General features: G+C 38.3%; 1 protein-coding gene across 6 annotated transcripts in view; it reads right to left on the reverse strand.

The window, feature by feature from the left end:
• WHRN (whirlin) overlaps positions 1 to 21,063 on the reverse strand; it is a 141,122-nt gene that overhangs the window by 72,186 nt on the left and 47,873 nt on the right. For all 6 annotated transcript variants that reach the window (XM_072631729.1, XM_072631728.1, XM_072631727.1 and 3 more), the window contains exon 3: positions 12,662 to 12,787. In XM_072631729.1, coding sequence (XP_072487830.1) covers positions 12,662 to 12,787 — 126 coding nt within the window. The remainder of the gene's footprint in view (positions 1 to 12,661; positions 12,788 to 21,063) is intronic.

Consider the following 21,063-nt stretch of genomic DNA (forward strand, 5'->3'; position numbering starts at 1 on the left):
CAAGATATTGTAGATTCCAAAGCAAATCCTTCTGCTGAGATGTTTCTCCAATTGCCAACCACTGACAAAAGAAAGTTCTAAAATACATAGCAGTCCCATGTGGGGGCCTCTACAAGAGTGTAAAACACTTTCCATCACTTGGTAAGTACTCAAGGTCATAAAGTATGAAGATACACAGGATGCTGGAGACAGGGAGGGTATAATATAAAGAGATCCCTGATTGTTAATCTGTTCATTCAACAGGCAGTCAAGGATCCAGACTGGCCAAACAGCAAAGTCCTTTCTAAGTAGTAAGACAGGCATGAAGTTGGAAGAGGGTAGGGACGAACCTGAGCCCCCAGGTTACCATGAGAATTGTCTCATATCTCACCTCTCAGGTATTCAGGGGGTGATTTTCCCTATTGTAGATTATGAAGGGCCTCTTTTGTCTCTCCCTCCCTCCACCCTCATACTTTTGTCCTCTGGCTCTCACCTGTACCTTCCCTAAAGAGTAACCAAGAAGAGTCAAAGGGCAAATACGTCCATTTTTAAATCAAATCTGATTAATCTTTTGATGGGGAATGAGAATTGAATCTACAGAATAAAATAAAAATAAAATACCTATCAAATATCTTTGAATTTTATCTAACTCTTTTCTTCTTGTTCCCAGCACCACAGACAGTGGCAGAGTCAATCAGCACCTACATAGTTATTTTCATGTCATCCCCCATTAGAATGTGAGCTCCTTGAGGGTAAGAACCCTGTTTTCCCTCTTCTTTGTATCCTCAGTGCTAAACACTTAACATATGCTTGGCACATACTAAGCACTTAATAAAATTTTATTGACTTGACTGAGCACCTGACCTTACATTTCATTTCAGGAGTGCTGAAGTTTATAAAGCACAGAGAAATTAACTGACTCCTCCCTGGAAATGGCTAGTAAACGTTAGAGGCAGGATCTGAACCTAGTTCTTTCTAACTTCAGACTCAGAATTCTATCTAGTAAGGCTTAAAGGCAGCTAGGTGACAGCACTGGACCTGGAGTCAGGAAGACCTGAGTTCAAATCTGACCTCAGACAATGACTAACTGTGTGACCCTAGGCAAGTCACTTTGCCTGCCTAAGTTTCCTCTTCTGTAAAAGAGATAAAAAAAACACCCATCTCCCAGGACTATGAAGATCAAATGAGATAATATTGGTCATTGGCAAACCTTAAAGCACTAAATAAATGCTGAGTACCAAGACCAGACTTTCTAATTACAGTGTGTAATAATAAGCCAGTTTGGGCTTACAAAGAACTTTTGCATATTTTCTAATTGTAACATAGCATATTATGGCTAATATGAAAATGTGTTTTGCATGACTTCACACATATAATGGGCATCATACTGCTTGCCTTCTCATTGGGTGGGGAAGGGAGAGAATTTAGAACTCAAAATTTTTAAAAATGTTTAAAAAAAAAAATAAATAGAAAAAAGAAGAAATAATGCTATCGCATGCCGAAGGCCAATGGACCCTTAGTTTTCTCATCTGTAAAAATGAGGATTTTGAATCAGGTGATCTCTGTGTCTCAGAAACATAGAATGATTTGCTCCAAGTCACTTAGCAACCTTGAGGCAAAGCCATAAGTAGAACCCAGGCCTTCAGAGTTTTTCCAGTATGCTCCTCAGGTCAGTGGCAGGTGAAAAGAAACCTCTCCAATCTGGAAGGATTATCAAAAAAAACATGGTGGTTCTTTGCAAGTGTTTATGGGACCTATGCCACAGACAATCACAAAGAGCTAAATTTCCATAGCCTTCGGAAAATGACAGCCTAGGCCTAATGTGCTTCCCAAGCTACTTAACTACCGGAAAGGGAACGATTTATTTGAAAGTTCTATTGCTTGAATTAAGCATCTGGTTAATAATTTTCCCAAGGGGCTGAAGTCACTACATTTTTGTTGTTTTCTTTGGAGACTCTCCCTCTCAAACTACTTTACATTTAATTACTTTGTACATAGTGGTATTTACTGCCTTTTATTTATTCTATATACATGTGTCTGTTGCCTTCCCTGTTAGAATATTAATTCCTTAAGAGTCGGGATCGTTCCATTCTTTCTACTGGTATCCTCAGCATCTAAACAACCTGGTTCATAGTAGGTGCTTAATAAAGACTTATGGATTGATTATTCACGTAATTTACTTAAGAAAGGTCACAAATTTCAGGCCTCCTGTCACCATGCTTCAAATAGCAAGTAGTTATCCTTGGATCTCAGGATTTTTTATTTAGTCTTTTTTTAAAACAAACAGTTTCTATTTCCATACCACCATCTTATACTACAAGTATTATACGTTTATATATATATATTTATATATCTGTGTATGTACTATGTATGAATATAAAAATATGTACATATATGTATACATATTAAATGTGCACGTGTGTATTTATAATAAAAATACGTACATATATGTATACATATAAAATGTGTATATGTGTGTATATAAAATATATACAACATATTATATATACATATGTGTGTATATACATTATACATGCAATATATATACATATGTACACATAGATTATTTGTGCATCTATACATGTGTGTATGCATATCTATATACACACATTCATTTGTTCTCTTTTCAAAGCAATAAAACAGGCTCAAAATAAATCTCAATTTTCAATTTCATAGATTCTATGATCCTAAGCCTCTTTTTTTTCCTCTGTGTCTCTCATAAGGGAAAAGTTTTTCACTTAAAGCTCTCCGAGTTCATTTAAGGGACTGTTGGAGAAACAGGAATAGGTTTGGAAGGGTCCCTGCTCCTCTTCTGAAATGTCCTTAGGTAATAAAAATCTCACAAGTTATTTTTTAAACTACAACAAAGCTTAACTGGGTCAACCATCTACTCTGAAGTCTAAACTGATCTGTATACCAACCTAAATTCTCCAGGCATTATATGCTTTTTCTATCTGATTTTTTCCTCTGGGTAAAGAGATCAATCTTTGCCAAGTCCCTCATATGCTCTTTTTTAAATGGCTACCACAGTGGCCAATTGTTTTGAGGTCCAAGTAGTTGTACAGAACAACCAGATCCTGACTCTGACCCTATGTGATCTCAGGTAAGTTGTTTTCCTCATCTAGGTTGATGTTTCTCCTGTATAAAATGTGTGGGGGTGGGAGGGGGGTGGGGTGCCTTGGACATCTCTTGAACATTTACCTTACATGTTACAGTTTAGGTTCCAGTGTTCCAAGTTCTAAGTTCCTTCCTACTATGATATTCTATGTCCTAGATGAGTCTCTGAATAATATCAGAGTTTAATGACCTTCTTCCCATCATTCTTTTTCTATTTTTTTTCCTTTCTACCTTTTGATCATTTTTTTTCCCTTTTATGAGCTGAACATTTTATAATAAAGGTGTTGGCATGCCACCAGCTCCTGACTTAGGTCTGAACCACAGAAGAAAGTGACCTTGGTCAAATGATCAGCCCTCCAAATATCCACACAGCTCTTACCATTGACGACCTTTCAGATGAGAACAGAGGCATTATTCTATCCCCCATTTGAGCTTCTCAGTGCATGGGATGGAGCACGTGGGCCTTTCACCATGAAAGCCTTTTTATTTTCCTTTCTACAAGGTAAGCCTGTGGTTACCTTTTCAACTTTATAATCACTGCCTGACTCATGAGAGTTTTTAGTTTCTCTCTTTTATTTTTGCAACCATGTAACTGGAAGTAATTAGAGTATTAGATGGTGCTCCTCTAATCATGTATAAGGGACCAGGCACTTTGAACTTTTACAATTTATAACCAAAATCTATTCAGAGGCTATTTAAAAAAAAAAAAAGCTAGAAATTATGGCAAAACAGAGAGGAAACTATGTTCCCCATCCCTGCTAGAGATGCAAGGATACTCATCTTGAACATGCCAAATTTATATTCCGGTCTTCAATAACATCAGATGTGAACAATGCCTTTTATTAGCTAGCAGGAGTCTAGATTTGTCATGAACATATTTTCATGCACTTAACCACCTGCTCACAACTCACAGTTACAGCACCTATTGAAACCCAGTGGGCACTCAATAAGCCCTAGTTAATTGATAAAATGTTGTGATATTATAATCCTTTCCATAGTTCCAACCATCTACAGCTACAGAAGAGATTTCTACATTGGGAAGGAGGCTGAACTAAAATTTATAGGTTTATAGAGGGAGCTGGAAGGAACCTTAGTAACCCAACCGTTAGGAATTTTATAAGCAAATATTTAAGCCAGTAGGGACCTAAACTATTGGAGCTGGACAGGATCTTAGAGATTATCTAGTGCATGTCTCTTATTTTACAGGTAAGGAAACTGAGATCCAAAAAAGGGAAGTAACTTTCCAGGGTCACCCTAAAAGCCCTCCTTTCAACCCTCAAAATCCTCCAAGAACTATACAAATGGAAGAGATGAATGAAATTATTTTTTTTTATTTTTCATTTCCTTTGCTAGAAGGCAGGAAATGGCTCTGCTGCCTGGAGAGCCTGGAGCTCTTTAGGGCAGAGGTCTGGGGCAAGGGACCTCTTAGCAGCCTCCTCTGGTGCCACAGACTCTTTGGCTACACGTTTCCTCACACAACTGAAAAGCTAATCTTGATGGGGTTCAGTGCAACATTAGTCCAACTAAATAAATGTAATATTAATTTGTCATAACCTACAGCTATTTTACCCTACACTTTCCTGTCATCTCTAGGTACCAGAGAGAAGTGGAAATTCAAGAAGGAAACAGCAATGACCTATACAGATCTTCTAGTGTAAAAGACAGATTGGAGAGTCACAGATGGGTCATCATGCTCTGGTAGGGATTTTAAAAAGGAATGTTGTAAGATATTTTGCCTTTCTTTCTCTTTTTCACTCAGGAAACCCTGGGCCTCTTCAGGGCAATACAGAATACTGTCAAAAACCTCAGAAAGGCCCTTTGTGACCAGGACCCCCAAGGTTTCACCTGGCAAGAAGACAGGCAGCATTATCAATTTCTACAGTAGGGTAGAGACTGCCATTCATTCCATAGACAGCCTGTTCTCTTCTTCTTTGCGGCTTTCGTTGACAGACTTCTTCTTTGAACAGCCTCTAGATATGTCTGTTCTCTTGGCAAAAGTAAAGGTCAAACCATGGACCAGCTTTTGGAGAGTTTGGATTTCAGACCCTTATAAAGGTGACAGATTGTTAGTCACTCAGGTATTTAATGTTGCATCTTATATTTTCTATTCCCTTCAGGAAATGTACTCTAATCTGTAAGGTAATTTTGTAGTCTTTTGAGTCACCTGAAGAAGAAAAGAATCTTAATGGGTGTTGGACCTGAACCATTCCAGTAAACATGTGAATTGTTGATCTCAAGTTATCCATTACAATTTAAACAAGACAAGGTATAACTTGGGCTGATGCCTAAGGCACTAGGAGGCCAGAAACCAAAGGGAACTATTTCCATTTTCAGAAAGGTCAAGGAAGGTAGTCCACTTCCATCCAAGTGCATCTAATGACTACAGGGAAGGAAGGAAGGAAGGAAGGAAGGAAGGAAGGAAGGAAGGAAGGAAGGAAGGAAGGAAGGAAGAAAGGAAGGAAGGAAGGAAGGAAGGATGGATTTAATAAATGCCTACTGTGTGCTAGGCATTGCTGTGCTAAGCACTTTTCAAATATTTTGTTTGCTTTAAGCACTGAGGGAGCCTATATATGTTTTCTACTAACAGAAAACACTGGTATTAACTTACTCTCATGGGAATTTTTCCAATTTACAGCCTATTCCCTCTTCAGCTATTGCCAGTTCCTTCAAGGATTCTCTCCTTACAAAGCTAAAATTCAGATCCTCTGGGTTCTAGCTAGTTACAATCTTCCCTAAAGTTTCTCATAAGTTTCTTCACTATGTACAAAGGATATAGGAATATCCGCCCTGCCAATATTGGACCTTCCAACGTCCCTTTCAACTCTGAATCTATAATCCTATGATCCATGTCTCCATCATGCTCAGTTCAGTGGGTAGAGCCAACAAAGTGCTTCATTTCAGAGAAGGCCCGAAACTATCATTCTAAGAAGAAATTCCATAAATGGGAGATGGAACTGAAGAGAATTCTGTTATCTAGTGATAGATAAGATAAACCAAGCTGTAACATACATAGAATGCCTTACACACCAAAATGGGGGAAGATGCTTCATTCTTTCACAGGCCTATCAATAAATGCTTATTTTACCATCAAAGTTTAGTATTGGCCATAACACCTGGGATTCAAGCAATCCATCTGCCTGTATCTTTTGGAAATCAGCACGGATTATTTACACTAACCCAGGGTCTCTACCTCCTCCCAACCCTCCTTCTTCACGTTTTCAATTCATAGCATGTTATATACACAAATCTGTCAGTTCTAAGGAGTGCATGGAGCATTATGTTAAATAGATACCAGGCATCTGGTGAACACCCAAGCAGTGCTTGAGGAAACAGCAGAGCCTCGGCAACATTAAAAATCAATAAGCCTAGAGTTTGATGGGAGTGTCACACTGCGGCATCAGCACTGACATGGAAGCCTCTTCAATTGCTGCTCAGTAAAGGAAGGAAACAGGGAAATAACAAGATATTTCAGAGTCTCATTTCCTCATATTTCATTCAGATGAAATAACAGAGGGAAGAAGAGTGGGATGGGAGAAAGAGTGTGTGTGTGTGTGTGTGTGTGTGTGTGTGTGTGTGTGTGCATGTGCATGTGCATGTGTGTATGTGTGTACCTACATATGGAGAGAAGGATAATGAATGAATATCGGTTTCTAGTTTTGCTCTATCTAGACTCACAGGATCACAGAATGCTGAAAGGACCTTTAGAGATCATCTAGTCTAAACCCCTCTTTTTCCAGATCAATGAACCAATCAATCATTACTTAGGACCTCCTGTGTGACAGGCACAATACTAGGTCCTAAGGATACAAACACAAAAACTGAACAGATATTGTCTTGAAGGGGCTTATGTTCTATCAGGTGAAACAACATATATACTATCAAGTGAATATAAAATATATATATATAGTAAGCAGATGAGATACTACCTGAAGGCAGGGGCAGGACTATAGAAACTGTGACCCATATAAATTAAGTTGCCAAAATTCATGAACCTGGTTAGCGACAAAGCCTACCTCCCCACCCATCTTCCAGTCCAATACTCCACCGGCTTGCTTTCCCTTCCTTTAAACCAGTGTCAATATTTTGAAATGACAGTGAGTTCAGAGAAATGTTATAAAACAAATGTCTATCTGAACCAAGAAGTTATTTTCTGAGGATGACAGCAATAACGCTTATTGTCACAAGGGTTTCAGAAAATCCTTTCCTCAAAACAACCTTGTGAAACATATTACACGAGTATTATTATCATACCCATTTTCAAAACAACAGAAAACAAGGGTCAAGAAAGTGAATTCCACAGCTAATAAATGTCAGAGTTGAAATTCAAACCTAGGACTCTGGAATCCAACCTGCTTTCCACTGAGCTAAGCTGCCTCACCTGTGAAGGAAATGGAGCAATAGGAGGGGCACCAAATCACTGACAGTGGAAATGAATGATTACCAGCCTTGACCAGGTAGGTACAAGTTTGTGAATTCTTTTTTCCCTCTCTACCCACTTAAATCGCAGAGACTGGTGTTTCTGAGAGAACATGGGCAGACTGGCAAGAGGCAGGAATAAATTAGGCTGATTTGAGAGATCTGTCTCCTGTCACAGAAAAGCCACTGGTATTATGCTGGAAGGCAGCCTCAGAGACTGCCGTATCTGCTTGTTGGTTTATCTCAGAGGAATGTGAGTGTCTCAGAGTGCGTAGATTTAAATGGCTAGGCTGACACTCTGGTCAGGGATATAAATCGTCACTGTCTTTTAGAAAGATTTGCAGGAAATGAACTAGACGGGGCAAGGGTACCTCTTGAGTTGGTTTCTCTAATAAAATAAACACCAAATCTCTCTTTGTCCCAGTTCCACTTTCTAGTTCTATTCAGGAGAGAGAAGCTTTAAATTTCTCCATTTGGCACAGGAGTTGAGTTCAAGTCAAAAATCTTCAATGAGGGAATTGTGAAATTTTTATGTGCCAGGATCCTGGGGGAATTGTGGAGATGTGAGTTAATACCAACACTCCCACACAAAACCAGCTGAGAATATTGTGACAAGAAAGCTGAAGTGCCCAACTGAGCCATTTTGGGTTAACTTAGCCCTGAAGTGGATTGATCTAGGACCCAGCTGTAGGTCCATGGGCAAAAATGATATAAATACAATTTTTAGAAGTCTGATCTGGGAGATCCCAGGGAACCTCTTTACTATTGCTTTTAATCTTTTGCAGGTGACTTTTATCCTCCTGAACTGCTTCTAATCACCTTGAGAATAGCTTCTAACTGGGGTTACTGGAATATGTGAGTGTGTATATGTATGTATGTACATATGTATGTGTATATACACACACAAAAATGTGTATATACAGACACATTTACATACACACATACATACCTACATATATCTATGCCTACAGATAGACAAACTTATACATATAAACATATACTCACATACTTACATATACCTATATATCTACATATGATTGTTTGAATCCTGATTTTCTGAGTGATCTCTGACACCCGATGCAAAAACTAGACAAGACAGAAATACTGTGAGCTTGTCTCTTACTTGTACACTGTGACACTGAACATTGTTAACAATAATAGCACTTAATATTTTATAGCACTTTAAGGTTTTCAAATCCCTTTACATATGTTACTCCCATTTGATCTCTTCACCAACCCTGTGAGGTAGGTGTTAATATCATCTCCATTTTACAGATGAGAAACTGAGGTTGAGAAAGGTTAAGTGATTTGCCCTGGGACATACAGTTCAAGTAAGTGTCTGAGGCTGGATTTGAACTTTGGTCCTCCTGACTCCATGCCCAGCACGCTATCTGTGCCACCTAACAGCTTCAATACTGTATCACGTTTAGTCTGAAAAGGAGGAGACAGAGGGAATGTGTTTGATATCTTTCTTCAGCTTTTGAAGGGTTATCAGGAGAATGGAGGAGTAGGATTGTCCCACCTGGCCCTAGATAGCAGATCACCTCTGTGGTTGGAACAACGTGTGGAAATTAACAGAGAGGCAGATTTCAGTTCTGTTTGAAGAAAAACTTCCTAGCAATTTGAGATGTTCAGAGAAAATGGACTGCTCAGTGAGGATCCCCAACCCTGAAGGTTTTAGAAAGAAACTAGATGAATACTCATCAAGGATGTGTACAGCTTGGATGAGATGAATGCATGGAGAGCATTGAAAGAGAAGAAAAAGTTTCAAGGTGATTTATTTTGGGTCCTGGACAGGATGACATTTGAAAAGTGAGAATAAAAAAAAGAAGATAGATCTAAAAGGAGATTCGCTACAGACAGGCAGCAGGTGACACTACCAGCAAAGACCTGAGATACTTATGTTTGGGTCTGAAAAGTATTTCCTGCCAGATAAGAACTCAGGAACCCCTGGGAGAACATGACTTTCTTTTTCAAGTTTTCCTGAGACATCTTTCTTACTTGATTTTTTTTTCAACTGCTACTGTCAAGAAAATCCATTCTTTCCCCCTTTTAAGTGGAAAGGTAGGGCAACCCTTCTGAAAGCCCTCTCATTTTGATTCAAGCATAGTCCATGTCCTCCAATGAGCCAGTCTCTCCTTGCCTTACCTACTCCCTCCCTCTCTGGTTCCACTGGAGTTTCCTACGGTGATGAAATGGCTTGTGGTCTTGAAAGCCTTAATGTTACTTCCAGTGGTGCCTTGATATCCCTAGGAGTAAGTGCTGGAGAAAGCAGCTGGCTTAGAGACCTAAGCAAGAGCTGCTGAAGACTTTGAGTAAGTGGGTGGGAAGGGAGGTGGGGTTCTTCTCCTTGATGATGGACCCAAGCCAGGCCTTTCCGGAGCTGGGCAGTCTGTAAGCTCAGAACCCTACAGGAAGAGTTGGTGTTTTCACCCTGGAGTCTGTCTTATGAGCCAAAAATGAAAACTATTTACAATTAATGCGAGTGATTAGTTTGCCACCTACATGATCAATCTCCTTTTTCCTATGAACATGCAGTGCAATTATCCATACTGAAAAGTGCATTAGTCAAATGGGCTTCCGATAAAGCACAGTGTATGGAGATGTTCACACATCGAAAGAGCTTTCAGGAGAAAGCAGTAACAGTAGTGAAGAATATAAAATACTTTACTGCTTTTGATATTGTAGATGGCAAGAGCTTTGTGAAAGGTACTTTATGTGCAAATAAAGCATTTTATTGCCTACGATGTAATCACAAGCCCAAAGTCATCAACGCCTCTATAGAATTTCTTGAAAAGTGGCCAAATAAACATCCTCCCTCTAATGCCTATCCTTCCATGTTATTTGTGAGGAAGAAAGAGATGAAGGGAAAGATAATAGGTTTAAGGCTAGAAGGTACTTTAAATATCATCTCATCCAAACTTTCATTTTGCAGATGAGGAAACTGAGGCTCAAGTGACAGAGGTAATAAGAAGCAGGGTTGGGGTTTGAATGCCACCCCCTTTGACTCCAAATTAAAAACTTTTTCCACTACTGTACTGAGTAAAAGGAGGGATAGAAGAAGGATTAGGGAAAAGGGTAGAGGAAGGGAGAAGGGAGGAAGAGGGGGCAGGATATTTCCAATTTCCAAGATAGGTTTTTGTTTAAGTACTTAGAATGTGTTTGGTACAGGAGAATGTTTATGTATTTTTGGTCCATTTAGAAGAAACAGGAGGGAACAGGTATGACCATTATCACAGACACAGGAGACCTTGGAGACCAGCTAGGTTCGTTAAGCTGCTTCAATTCCACAATCAGAGGCATTCAGATATCTATAATGCTTTAAGGTTTATGAGAGTACTTACAACAGCACTGTGAGGTAGGCAATATAAATAATACCATCCCTATTTTACAGATAAGGAAACTGAGGCTCAGAGCAGGTAAGGAACTTGTTGACAGCTACACTGCTACCCATAAGGCAGATCTCAGGGTCCTGACTCCATCCCCTGTAGCTACAGCCAACAACTATTTCACAAAAGAGGAAACTTGAGATCCACCAAAGGCAATTGCCTTGCCCAAACTGGCACAGTCAAAGGCAGATGAGGCCTAGGTCCCTGGGCATTCAAGCAAAACATTTTCCCCACTGTACCCTGTACCGGAAATGGAATCGTGGGTTTGGTTGATGAAAATTTTCCTTGCTACAGATTTGGGGCCTTATCTGCTAGGCTGTGTAATAAACCATCCATCACCAAGGTCTGATCTATATTGTTCTCAAATGAATCCCCTAGAAATTAAGCAACTTCTCTAAAAGCAGTGGCAGAGATAAGCTGCCTTACTCCTCATAGTTCATGTCTCAAAACTCAGTGGTTGGCTACAGAGGCAAAAATTCGAAGATGAAGGACATACAGGCCCAAACCCTGGGTTTCATCTGACTCCATATCACTGGGTCAGTCAATCAGTATTTATTTAGCATTCGCTAGGTTTGTCCAGCATCACCCTGGTGATCACCTTCATCAGAAAAAAAAAATCCTCCTTGACTGCTTAATCCCCTTAACACAGTCCTCATTTATGAAAATGACAGAGACTCAGTCCCTGCCTTCTAGGAGCCTGGAAGCCAAAGCTGTCTTTACCTTGTAATCTTCAAATTGGGTTCTAGCTTGTGGATTTTTCTCCAGTCTGTTCTACAAGCACATCAGTAAGCACACTTGAGGCCATGGAATTCAGAAGCTGTGAATGGGGTATGTGTTGGTCATTCAGTCTACACAAATTTATTAAGCACTTTCTATGGAGCAGTGGTGGCACAGTGGATAGAGTACTGGGCACTTAACTCTGTTTACTTCAGTTTCCCCATCTATAAAATGAGCTGGAAAAGGAAATGGCAAACCACCAGTATCTTCTCCAAGAAAACCCTAAGCGCACTAAGAGTCAGACATGACTGAAAATGAGCAAACACAATGTTAAGCTCTAAAGATACAAAGGAAGGTAAAAAGAGGATCTTTGTGCTTAAGTCTTCACATGTTAATGGAGGAGAAAACATAATAACATAGAGCTACTGGAGTTTATTAAGGGACTAGGAAAAGGAGACACATGGTTGGACCCTAAGTGGGTTCAGATGACCCCTATCTCTTACAATGCTGCCTTCCTCTCCTACAGCATCACCAAAGTGCTTGAGAATTAATGTAACAAGGGCCCTACCACTGTGACCATTGTCCACTTGTTTAAAATGGTTAAAACATTTGTTAAAATCTTAATCATTTGCTTAACATGCTACCAAGCCCAAGGTAGAGCCAAATAAGTCAGGACTACAAGACTCAGTCCAGCAATTAATTTGATTACCAGGGTAGGTAGGTGGCACAGTAGATAGAGCCCTGGGCCTGAAGTCAGGAAGACCTGAGTTCAAATGCAGCCTTGGACAATTACTAGCTGTGTGACCCTGGGCAAGTTACTGTTTGCCTCACTTTCCTATGTGTAAAATGAGGTGAAGAAGGAAATGGCAAACTACTCCGGTATCTTTGTCAAGAAAACCCCAAATGGGGTCAAAGAGAATCAGATGTAATTGAAAATAATGGAACAAAATAAAAATCTGATTACAAGATGGTAAAGGTTGCAAAGATAGTCCATCTCTACCCACTCAAACTGAAGCTCATGGGATTGTTAGGATAGCTCTTACCTTGAGACCACTGCTTTCTCCTTCAGACCCTGGATCCACACCAGTGATATAAATTCCCAAGGCATACTCGGCTCCTCCTCTTATCATAAGGCCCAGAGACCTCCCTTCACCAAGTACCAGATTCACCTGCAGAGGGCAAAGGGGCAAGACAAAGCAAAGGGAGTTTATCAGTTAGAGGGACCCACATCTAAACCATACCCTTGACTATGACTTTCTTACCATCATAGATTTTAGAGTAAGTAGGAAGGATAAAGTGCATTTTGAAGGGTACGTAAACTCATTTACAAGAAATTGCACAGATCAACACATAAACCTCAACAATATTTTGAGTTCTAGTCCAAGCCACATCATTAATTAGCTGTGTGGCCTTGGTTAAATTATTCTCCCTCTCTGGACCTCAGCTTCCTCATCTATAAAATGGAAATGGTAGTCTAGATTCTTACCCAGTTCTGGCATTCTAAGTTCTGAGTTCAAATCTTGGCTCTGACACTTACTAGCTGAATAACTCTAGGCAAGTCACTTCATCTCACTTTATCTCATCTGTAGAAAAGGGAAGAATAATGTTTCCATCTCTTGTATAGTACAAAGGAAGGTATTCTGCATTTGGAGCTGGAGGACCGAGGTTCACAGCACTACTTCTTACATGTGTGGCCTTGGGCAAGTCACTTAAAAGAAAATCACTTAAGGTCCCTGGTTCTTAGTGCCTCTTCTCTAAAATAAGAGGGCTGGATTAATTCATCTCTAGAGTCCCTTCCAGCTCTAACTCTGAGATCTCACTTTCACAGGGTTATCATGAGGAAAATGCCTCATAAACCTCCGTGTACTAGAGAAATGTCAGCTATTCCTATTGTCTAAAACACCATCACCCCACTGATAAACTTGCTTGTAAAACAAGGAAAAAATGAGGTCATTGAGCTTTACATAACAAAAACGTTTCTATCACCCTGAGCAATGCATAGCATTCAAGCTGGAAGACACCCAATAATCTAACCCTTACATCATCAAAATTCAATCCCAGTTTCTATTTTATTTTTACTCACTATTTTCTTTTTCAGTCTTTCTTTTTACCCCATCCTGATTACCTTATCTTCTCCCCTCCACTTTCCCATCCTCCACTTCACCCACGTTTGGAGAGAATAGGAAGTTGTATATGGTAGACTGGCAGTTTCATGTGCAATCATCTTTTTTACTGTACTGTGCTTTGGAAATGCTTGTTTTGTCCCATGAATTGAAAATAAAATGAATTTTAAAAAGAGATTCAATCCCAAGAATTTGCAACTTCTCCAGTAAAGGGTGTTCTAGATCTCTTCACTTGAAGATCTTCAGGGAAAAACAACTTGTTCTCTCCGTAGGCATCCCTACACCATTTAATAACAGCTAGCATTTTAAGGTCTGGAAAGTACTTTACAAATATTATTTCACCTTATCCTTACAACAACCATAGGAGATAGGTGCTATGATTATCCCCCTTCTACAGATGAGGAAACTGAGATAGAAGGAGGTTAAGTGACTTGCCCTGGGGTACCCAGCTAGGAAGTGTCTATATTTAAACCCAGACCTTCTTCTTTCAAAGCCAAGTACTCCATCCATTGTGCCACTCAGCTGCCTTCATAGGTAGCTTGAATTATTAGGAAGCTTTATCCTGATATCAAGCCAAAATTGACCTCTGCAAATGTCACACAGTATTATAGTTCTGCCCTCTGTCATTAAACCTAAGAAGTTTAATCCTTCTTCCCCTTAACAGTTCTTCAGTTAAAGGCACCTATCACGTCCCCTTTAAGTATTCTCTTTTCCAGATTAAACACAATCTCACCAGCCATGCCAGTCATTTTCATCAATCCTCATGTGGTGACTCCCAGAACCAAACACAAAATACTGTTGATTACCACCACTCATGTTCTGGCCCTTATTTAGGGTACCTCCTTAAAACACTCCCAAATGCCATCAACTTCTTGGGCTGCCATGTTACAGTGTTGATTCATATTGAGTTCAGAGTCCAGTTAAAGCCCTGATCAATCCCATGAGCTCTTGTCTAGCTACCTCTTATCTACATTCTACTTGAGAAATTTATTTTTTTAATACAATGCAGGACTTAATCTCTATGAAAATTACTTCTTATTTGTTCATTATTTCAGTCTATTTATTGAGATCTGTATTGGATTCTGACAATCACCCAACATGTTGGCTATCCCTCCTGACTTAATGTCATTAATAAATTAGGTCAGAAGGTCTAATCATTCATTGAAGTCATTAAGAAAAAAAATGGCAAAGAGCAGGGCCAAGGGTAGATTTAGGAGGCACTCCACTAGAGACCTCCAAGTTGATACTGAGTCATTCATCAAACATTGTTATGGGGTCCTGTAATTCAACCAAAAAAAGGGAAGAAAGTCTAGACTGTTTCTAAATTCAGACTTTCAATCCTTTGCAGAGCAAGGAGGACTTACATTCACTGAGCCCAAGAAATAGTCATGTCCTCCTTGGCTCAGGTGATCAAATTCTCCTATTTCCCTAGGTTCTAATTCAAGTTAGGAATTAGGACACTCAAAGGTCCTCAGCAGAGCAGTTTTCTACAATCCTATCATTTCAACTATTCACACATCTGTAGTAATTTAAGATTGACAACACATTTTCTTCACAACAAAAGCAGTAGATAATTCAAATTGTATTATTCTCATTTTGCAGCAAAAGATTCTGAGGCTGATTGGGTATAGAAATTTATCTTACCTTACAGGAAAGTAGGAGGGAAAGGGGAAAAGAAAAGGGGTGTGTGTAATGGAAGGGAGGGCAGATTGAGGGAGGGGGCAGTCACAGCAAAACACTTTTGAGGAGGGACAGGGTAAAAGGAAAGAGAATAGCATAAAGGGAGGGGATTAGAATGGCAGGAAATACATTTAACAATTATAACTGTTTTGAAAAAAGGTTTTGAAGTTTCTCTAATAAAGACTTCATTTCTCAAATGAGAACTGAGTCAAATTAAAAAAAAAAAGATGAGCCACTTCTCAACTGATAAATGATCAAAAGATATGAACAGTTTTAAGAGAAAGCAATGAAAGCTATCTATAGCCATATGAAAAATAATAGTCTAAATCACTATTGATTGGAGAAATGCAAATTAAAACAATTCTGAGACACTATCTCATACCTATTGGACTGGCTAATAGAACAGAAAAGGAAAATGACCAATGTTGGGTGGCGGGTTGGGGGATAAAAATGAAACATTAAGGCATTGTTGGTGGAGTTGTGAACTGATTCAACCGTTCTTTACAGCACTTTGGAACTATGCCCAAAAAGCTATAAAATTATGCATACCCTTTGACCTAACAATACCACCACTCTAGGTCTGTATCCAAAAGGGTAAAAAAAAAAAAGGAGGGGTGGAGGGGGACCCATATGTACAAAAATATTTATAGCAGCACTTTTCTGGTGGCAAAGAATTGAAAATTGAGGGTATGCTCATTAATTGGGGAATGGCTGAACAAACTGTGCTATGCAGTTGTGATGGAATACTATTGTATTATAAGAAATGATGAGCAGGGCACTCCCAGAAAAACCTGGAAAGACTTCAATGAGCTGATACAAAATGAAATGTATTATGTACAAAGCAACAACAATATTGTAAGATGATTAGTTGTGAATTACTTAGCTATTCTCAGCAATACCATGATCAAAGACAGCTTTGAAGGAGTTATGATGAAAAATCAGAGAAAGAACTGATGGTGTCTGAAGACAGATTAAAGTATACTTTTTTTACTTTATTTTTCCTGAGTTTTTTTTAATCTATATTTTCTTTTACAACATGACTAATGTGGAAATATGTGTTGCATGGCTACACATGTATAACCTATATCAAATTGCTTGCCTTCTCAATGAGGGAGGTTGGGAAGGGAGCGAGGGAAAAAACTTGAAACCCAAAGTTTTAAAAATGAATGCCAAATAATTGTTTGTACATGGAGCTGGGGAGAAATAAAATGCTAAATAAATTTTTAAAAATAAAGAAAATTTTTTAAAAAGGTTCTGAGGCAAAGAGAGGAATTAAATGATTTGCCCATGGGTATGCATTTAGGGTTATATTATATATAACAGTAAACATAGTAAATATATATTATATATAACAGTAAACATTAATTTAGTAAATGTCAGATCCAGGACAGGAATCTAAGGCCTTAGGATTTCAATTTCATTCTTTTTACTACTTTCTATTCTTTTAAATAATACTTAATAAATATTTTAAACTTGTCTTAAGAGTGACAGACTCTACTACATGGGGAGAAAACCATTTAATCACAATAGCTAGTAGGGTGATAGGATTTAAAACTGGAATGGACTTTAGAGATTGTCTAGCCCAAGGGTTTTTAGCCTTTTTTTGTGTCTTGGATCTCTTTCCCAGTCTGGTGCTTCTCAGAATAATGTGTTTAAGTGAATAAAATAAAATACATGGATTATAAAGGAAGCCAATTATATTGAAATATGTGTCTGTATTTAAAACAAGTTCATGAACCCCAGATTAAAAACCCCAGATCTGGCTCAACTTTCTCCATTTAGAAAAGGAAGCAGAGGCCCAGAAAGATGGGAAGCACTTGCTAAGATTACAATAGTTAAATGGCAGGGCTAACATTCAAACATCCATCATTTGATCCTAAATCCAGCTGCTTTCGTGCTATGCAAAATGCCACAATGCATATTGAGATGAGAGTGGGGGTCATAATTACAAAGAAACCTCATCCTACACAGCTCCAGCCTGTGCAGACTAAGTTGTACCCTGGATGCCAAAGAATTAATACAGTTTCCTCAAGTGCCCAGCTTACAAATGGGGAGTAGTTTACACAATATAAGGAAATAACTCCTCATTTTTTTTATTAGCAAATAGGCCACAGAATATCTTGGCAGCTAGGATGGATAATGACTATTAGATTCTTTTTATTAGTTGAGATTTAAGGTAATGATTTTAAAGAGAGAGAGAGGTTGCAATATTTGTGAGGCTCCTGAGAATGTATACAGCCAGCAAGCAATAACACTAGCAATCATAGTTCACTTGAAAACACAGGTACATGCATCTTAGTTCTTCCCATGAACAGATGGCTGGCATCAGGAAATGTTAGGCAGGATGCTTTTTGGAAATGCCAGACTCAGCTTTGGCTACAACTCTGAAGAACTGTTCCCAAGCATCTTTGCCAAATCAAAGCTCTCCTGGAAATAACTAAGACCACTACATGGACAGTCTTGATGGGAGCATAGGGGTTGTGGTGAGTTCTAGAGTGTGCCTGCTCAGACGCATTCTGGGGGAGTACTACTTCCAACAAGCTCAAACACACTAACTTTCACCAGAGACCAAGCTTCAAGAGACAGCAAGAGCTCTTCCATCTGCTGTAGAAAAGCACAGGTGAGAAATTCCTCATGAAGACCACACTCCTTTCAGGTTAAATTTTTTTAAGACTGAATTTTATAGGCTATTTTTAGTTGGCTCTTGTGTGCCGAAGGTAGGAGGTAGGGGTGACCTCTTGCTCCATAAAAGCATTTAGGTTTCTTCATGGATCTAGCCCAGTGAGGCCAAAAAACATTTAAATGCCTACTACGTACCAGATACTTTGCTAAGGCAATCTTAGTCATTGTAAATGATCCAAAGTTCAAAGAGCTCACAAAACTCATGTGTTCTTTATTCTTCCCAATAGAATATAAGCTCCTGGAGGACATGGATGAATTCTTTCTCTTTTTTTTCCCTTTAAATCCTCCATAGCTAGTATGTTTCCTGTTACACAAGTGGGACTTAATAAATGCTTATGAACTGACTAGTTGATAAATTAATTAATTGTCATTGATACTGTTGACAGCTCTATCCTCTTGAACTCCTGTAAATTACCCAGTTTTCTCAGTTATGCCTCTATAACATCTATTACCTCTCCTCTCTTCTGTAGCTTCGCATAACTTCCATGCTATTTCAGGCACTTATCACTTATCTCCTGGACTACAGTCACAGACTTCTAAATGGTCTCCCTGGTTTGAGTCCCTTCCAATCCGTAGTTACAAGAATTATCTTCCTACAGACTTACATGAACTGCTGCTGAGTGAAGTGAGAAGAACTAGAAGAACCTTGTACGTGGGAACCGCAACACTGTGCAATGATCCACAATGACAGACGTAGCTCTTCTCAGCAACGCAACGATCCAAGACAATTCCAAAAGACGCGTGGCAAGTGCTAGCCACATATAGAGAAAGAACGCTGGAGTCTGACTCCTGATTGAAGCATACTATTTTCACTTTTTTGTTTTTTGTGGCTTCTCCCTTTTTTCTGTTTCTTCTTTCACAACATGAGTAATGTGGAAATATGTTTACATGATGGCACACGTATAGCCTATATCAGATTGCTTGCTATCTTAGGAAGGGGGAGTGGAAAGGAGGGAGAAAAAAATTTGGAACACAAAATCTTATTTTAAAAAATGAATGTTGAAAAAACTATCTTTACATGCAACTATAAAAAAAATTTTTTTTTTTAATACTTTTTACTTTAAAAGAGAAGAAAAAGAAAAAACAAAGAATTATCTTCCTAAAGTTCTGGTCTGTGTCACTCTCCAATTCAAAAACCTTGTGCACTCCCCTATTTCTTATTAAAAAAAACAAACTCCTTAGCCTGACAGAGTCTTCTACTTCCCTTTGTCAACTCTACATTCCAGCCAAACTACCAGAATACTAGCCATTCCCCAGACTTGAAACAACACCTTTTTACATCTGTACTCTGCCTGTTCACTAGTTGTCCTCCCTCACTCACACCTCTTTCTCTGGCCTTCCCTGGCTTCTTCCAGACTCATATCAAGTCCAACTTTCTACAAGATGCCTTTGCTATGCCCCTCCACTGTTGGAGCCTTCCCTCTAAAATTGCCTCTCATTTATATTCTATATACATGCATAGACACACATATATGTACACATGTATACATATGTAGTATATGTCTCTTTATAGAACATATTTATTTATATAATATATTTCATATGTCTCTCTATATTATATATAATAGTAAACATAGAATATATTAAGACATATGCTTCTGTAGCCAGGGTAGGGATCCTGCAGCCTTGAGGCCATGTGATCCTCTAGGTTCTTAAATGCAGCCCTTTGACTAAATCCAAACTTCACAGAACAAATCCCCTTGATAAAAGGATTTGTTCTGCAAAACTTGGACTCAGTCAAAAGGGCACACCCAAGGACCTAGAAGGTCACATGTGACCTCGAGGTCACAGGTTCCTATCCCTGATACATATGTGTTATCTATTTAGATATAGTATATATGAATGTGTGTGTATGCACACACACACAAGGAAATAGGATGTATATACAATATACTATCAATATCTTCTATATGTATACTATATATTAAATATGCATACACATATGAGATATATATACAATATTTATTACTCTATACTATGTATATACCATATATACTAGAGCATATATAATATATGGTATATTTATATACAGTACATAGTAAGATACACTATTTACTCTACACATATTATACTAATATATTATCGTACTATCTATATATTGATATATTATATAGTATATGTAAGTATATGTATGTGTATATATACATATAAGATATAAATGCACACATAGTATAGTATATATTAAGATATATGTACATATAGTGCATATACATATACAGTATATTTGTATATAGTGCATATATAGTATATACTCTATATAGCATATTTATATATCATATATAGGGCACATACTATATATATGAACTATATACATTATATAGTATACACATCAGGTATTTGTATGTGTTATGTGTATATTTGCATATATGTGTATAATGCCTGTATATAAGATATGTATATGTGATACACATGATATACACTACATATATACTATATTTGTATATTCTATATAAGTTACATATGCTATGCTACTATACTATATAATACATAGCATACATATACGGTATATTTCTATATAACATGTAGTATATGAAGATATGCTACATATTATGTTCTACTAATACATATTTTGCTACTCATAAAAATATATTAAGATATACTATATATGATCTATATAGAAATAGATCATATATGTATTTATGGTGTATATACACATATATAGGGTATATACACATGTAGTATATTTATATATGATAGCATACTCCCATACGTATACATATTTATCCAATTTGCATGTTTTCTCCCCAGCAGAAGGCAAGCTCCTTTCTTTGTATCCCTAGCTCTTAGCACAGTGCCTGGCTCATCATCAGTGCTTCAGAAATGTTTGCCTACTGACAGACGTCTCTGTGTGTAAGATGCCCTCCATACCTATGGTGAACTCCCTCTTCACTCCCACACTCAGAGTCTGCCTACACTACCTTCAAGGCTCAGATCAGTACTGCCACCTGTGAAGCCTTCTC

Source organism: Notamacropus eugenii, chromosome 1, assembly GCF_028372415.1.
Source record: "Notamacropus eugenii isolate mMacEug1 chromosome 1, mMacEug1.pri_v2, whole genome shotgun sequence".
Taxonomy (NCBI): Eukaryota; Metazoa; Chordata; class Mammalia; order Diprotodontia; family Macropodidae; genus Notamacropus; species Notamacropus eugenii.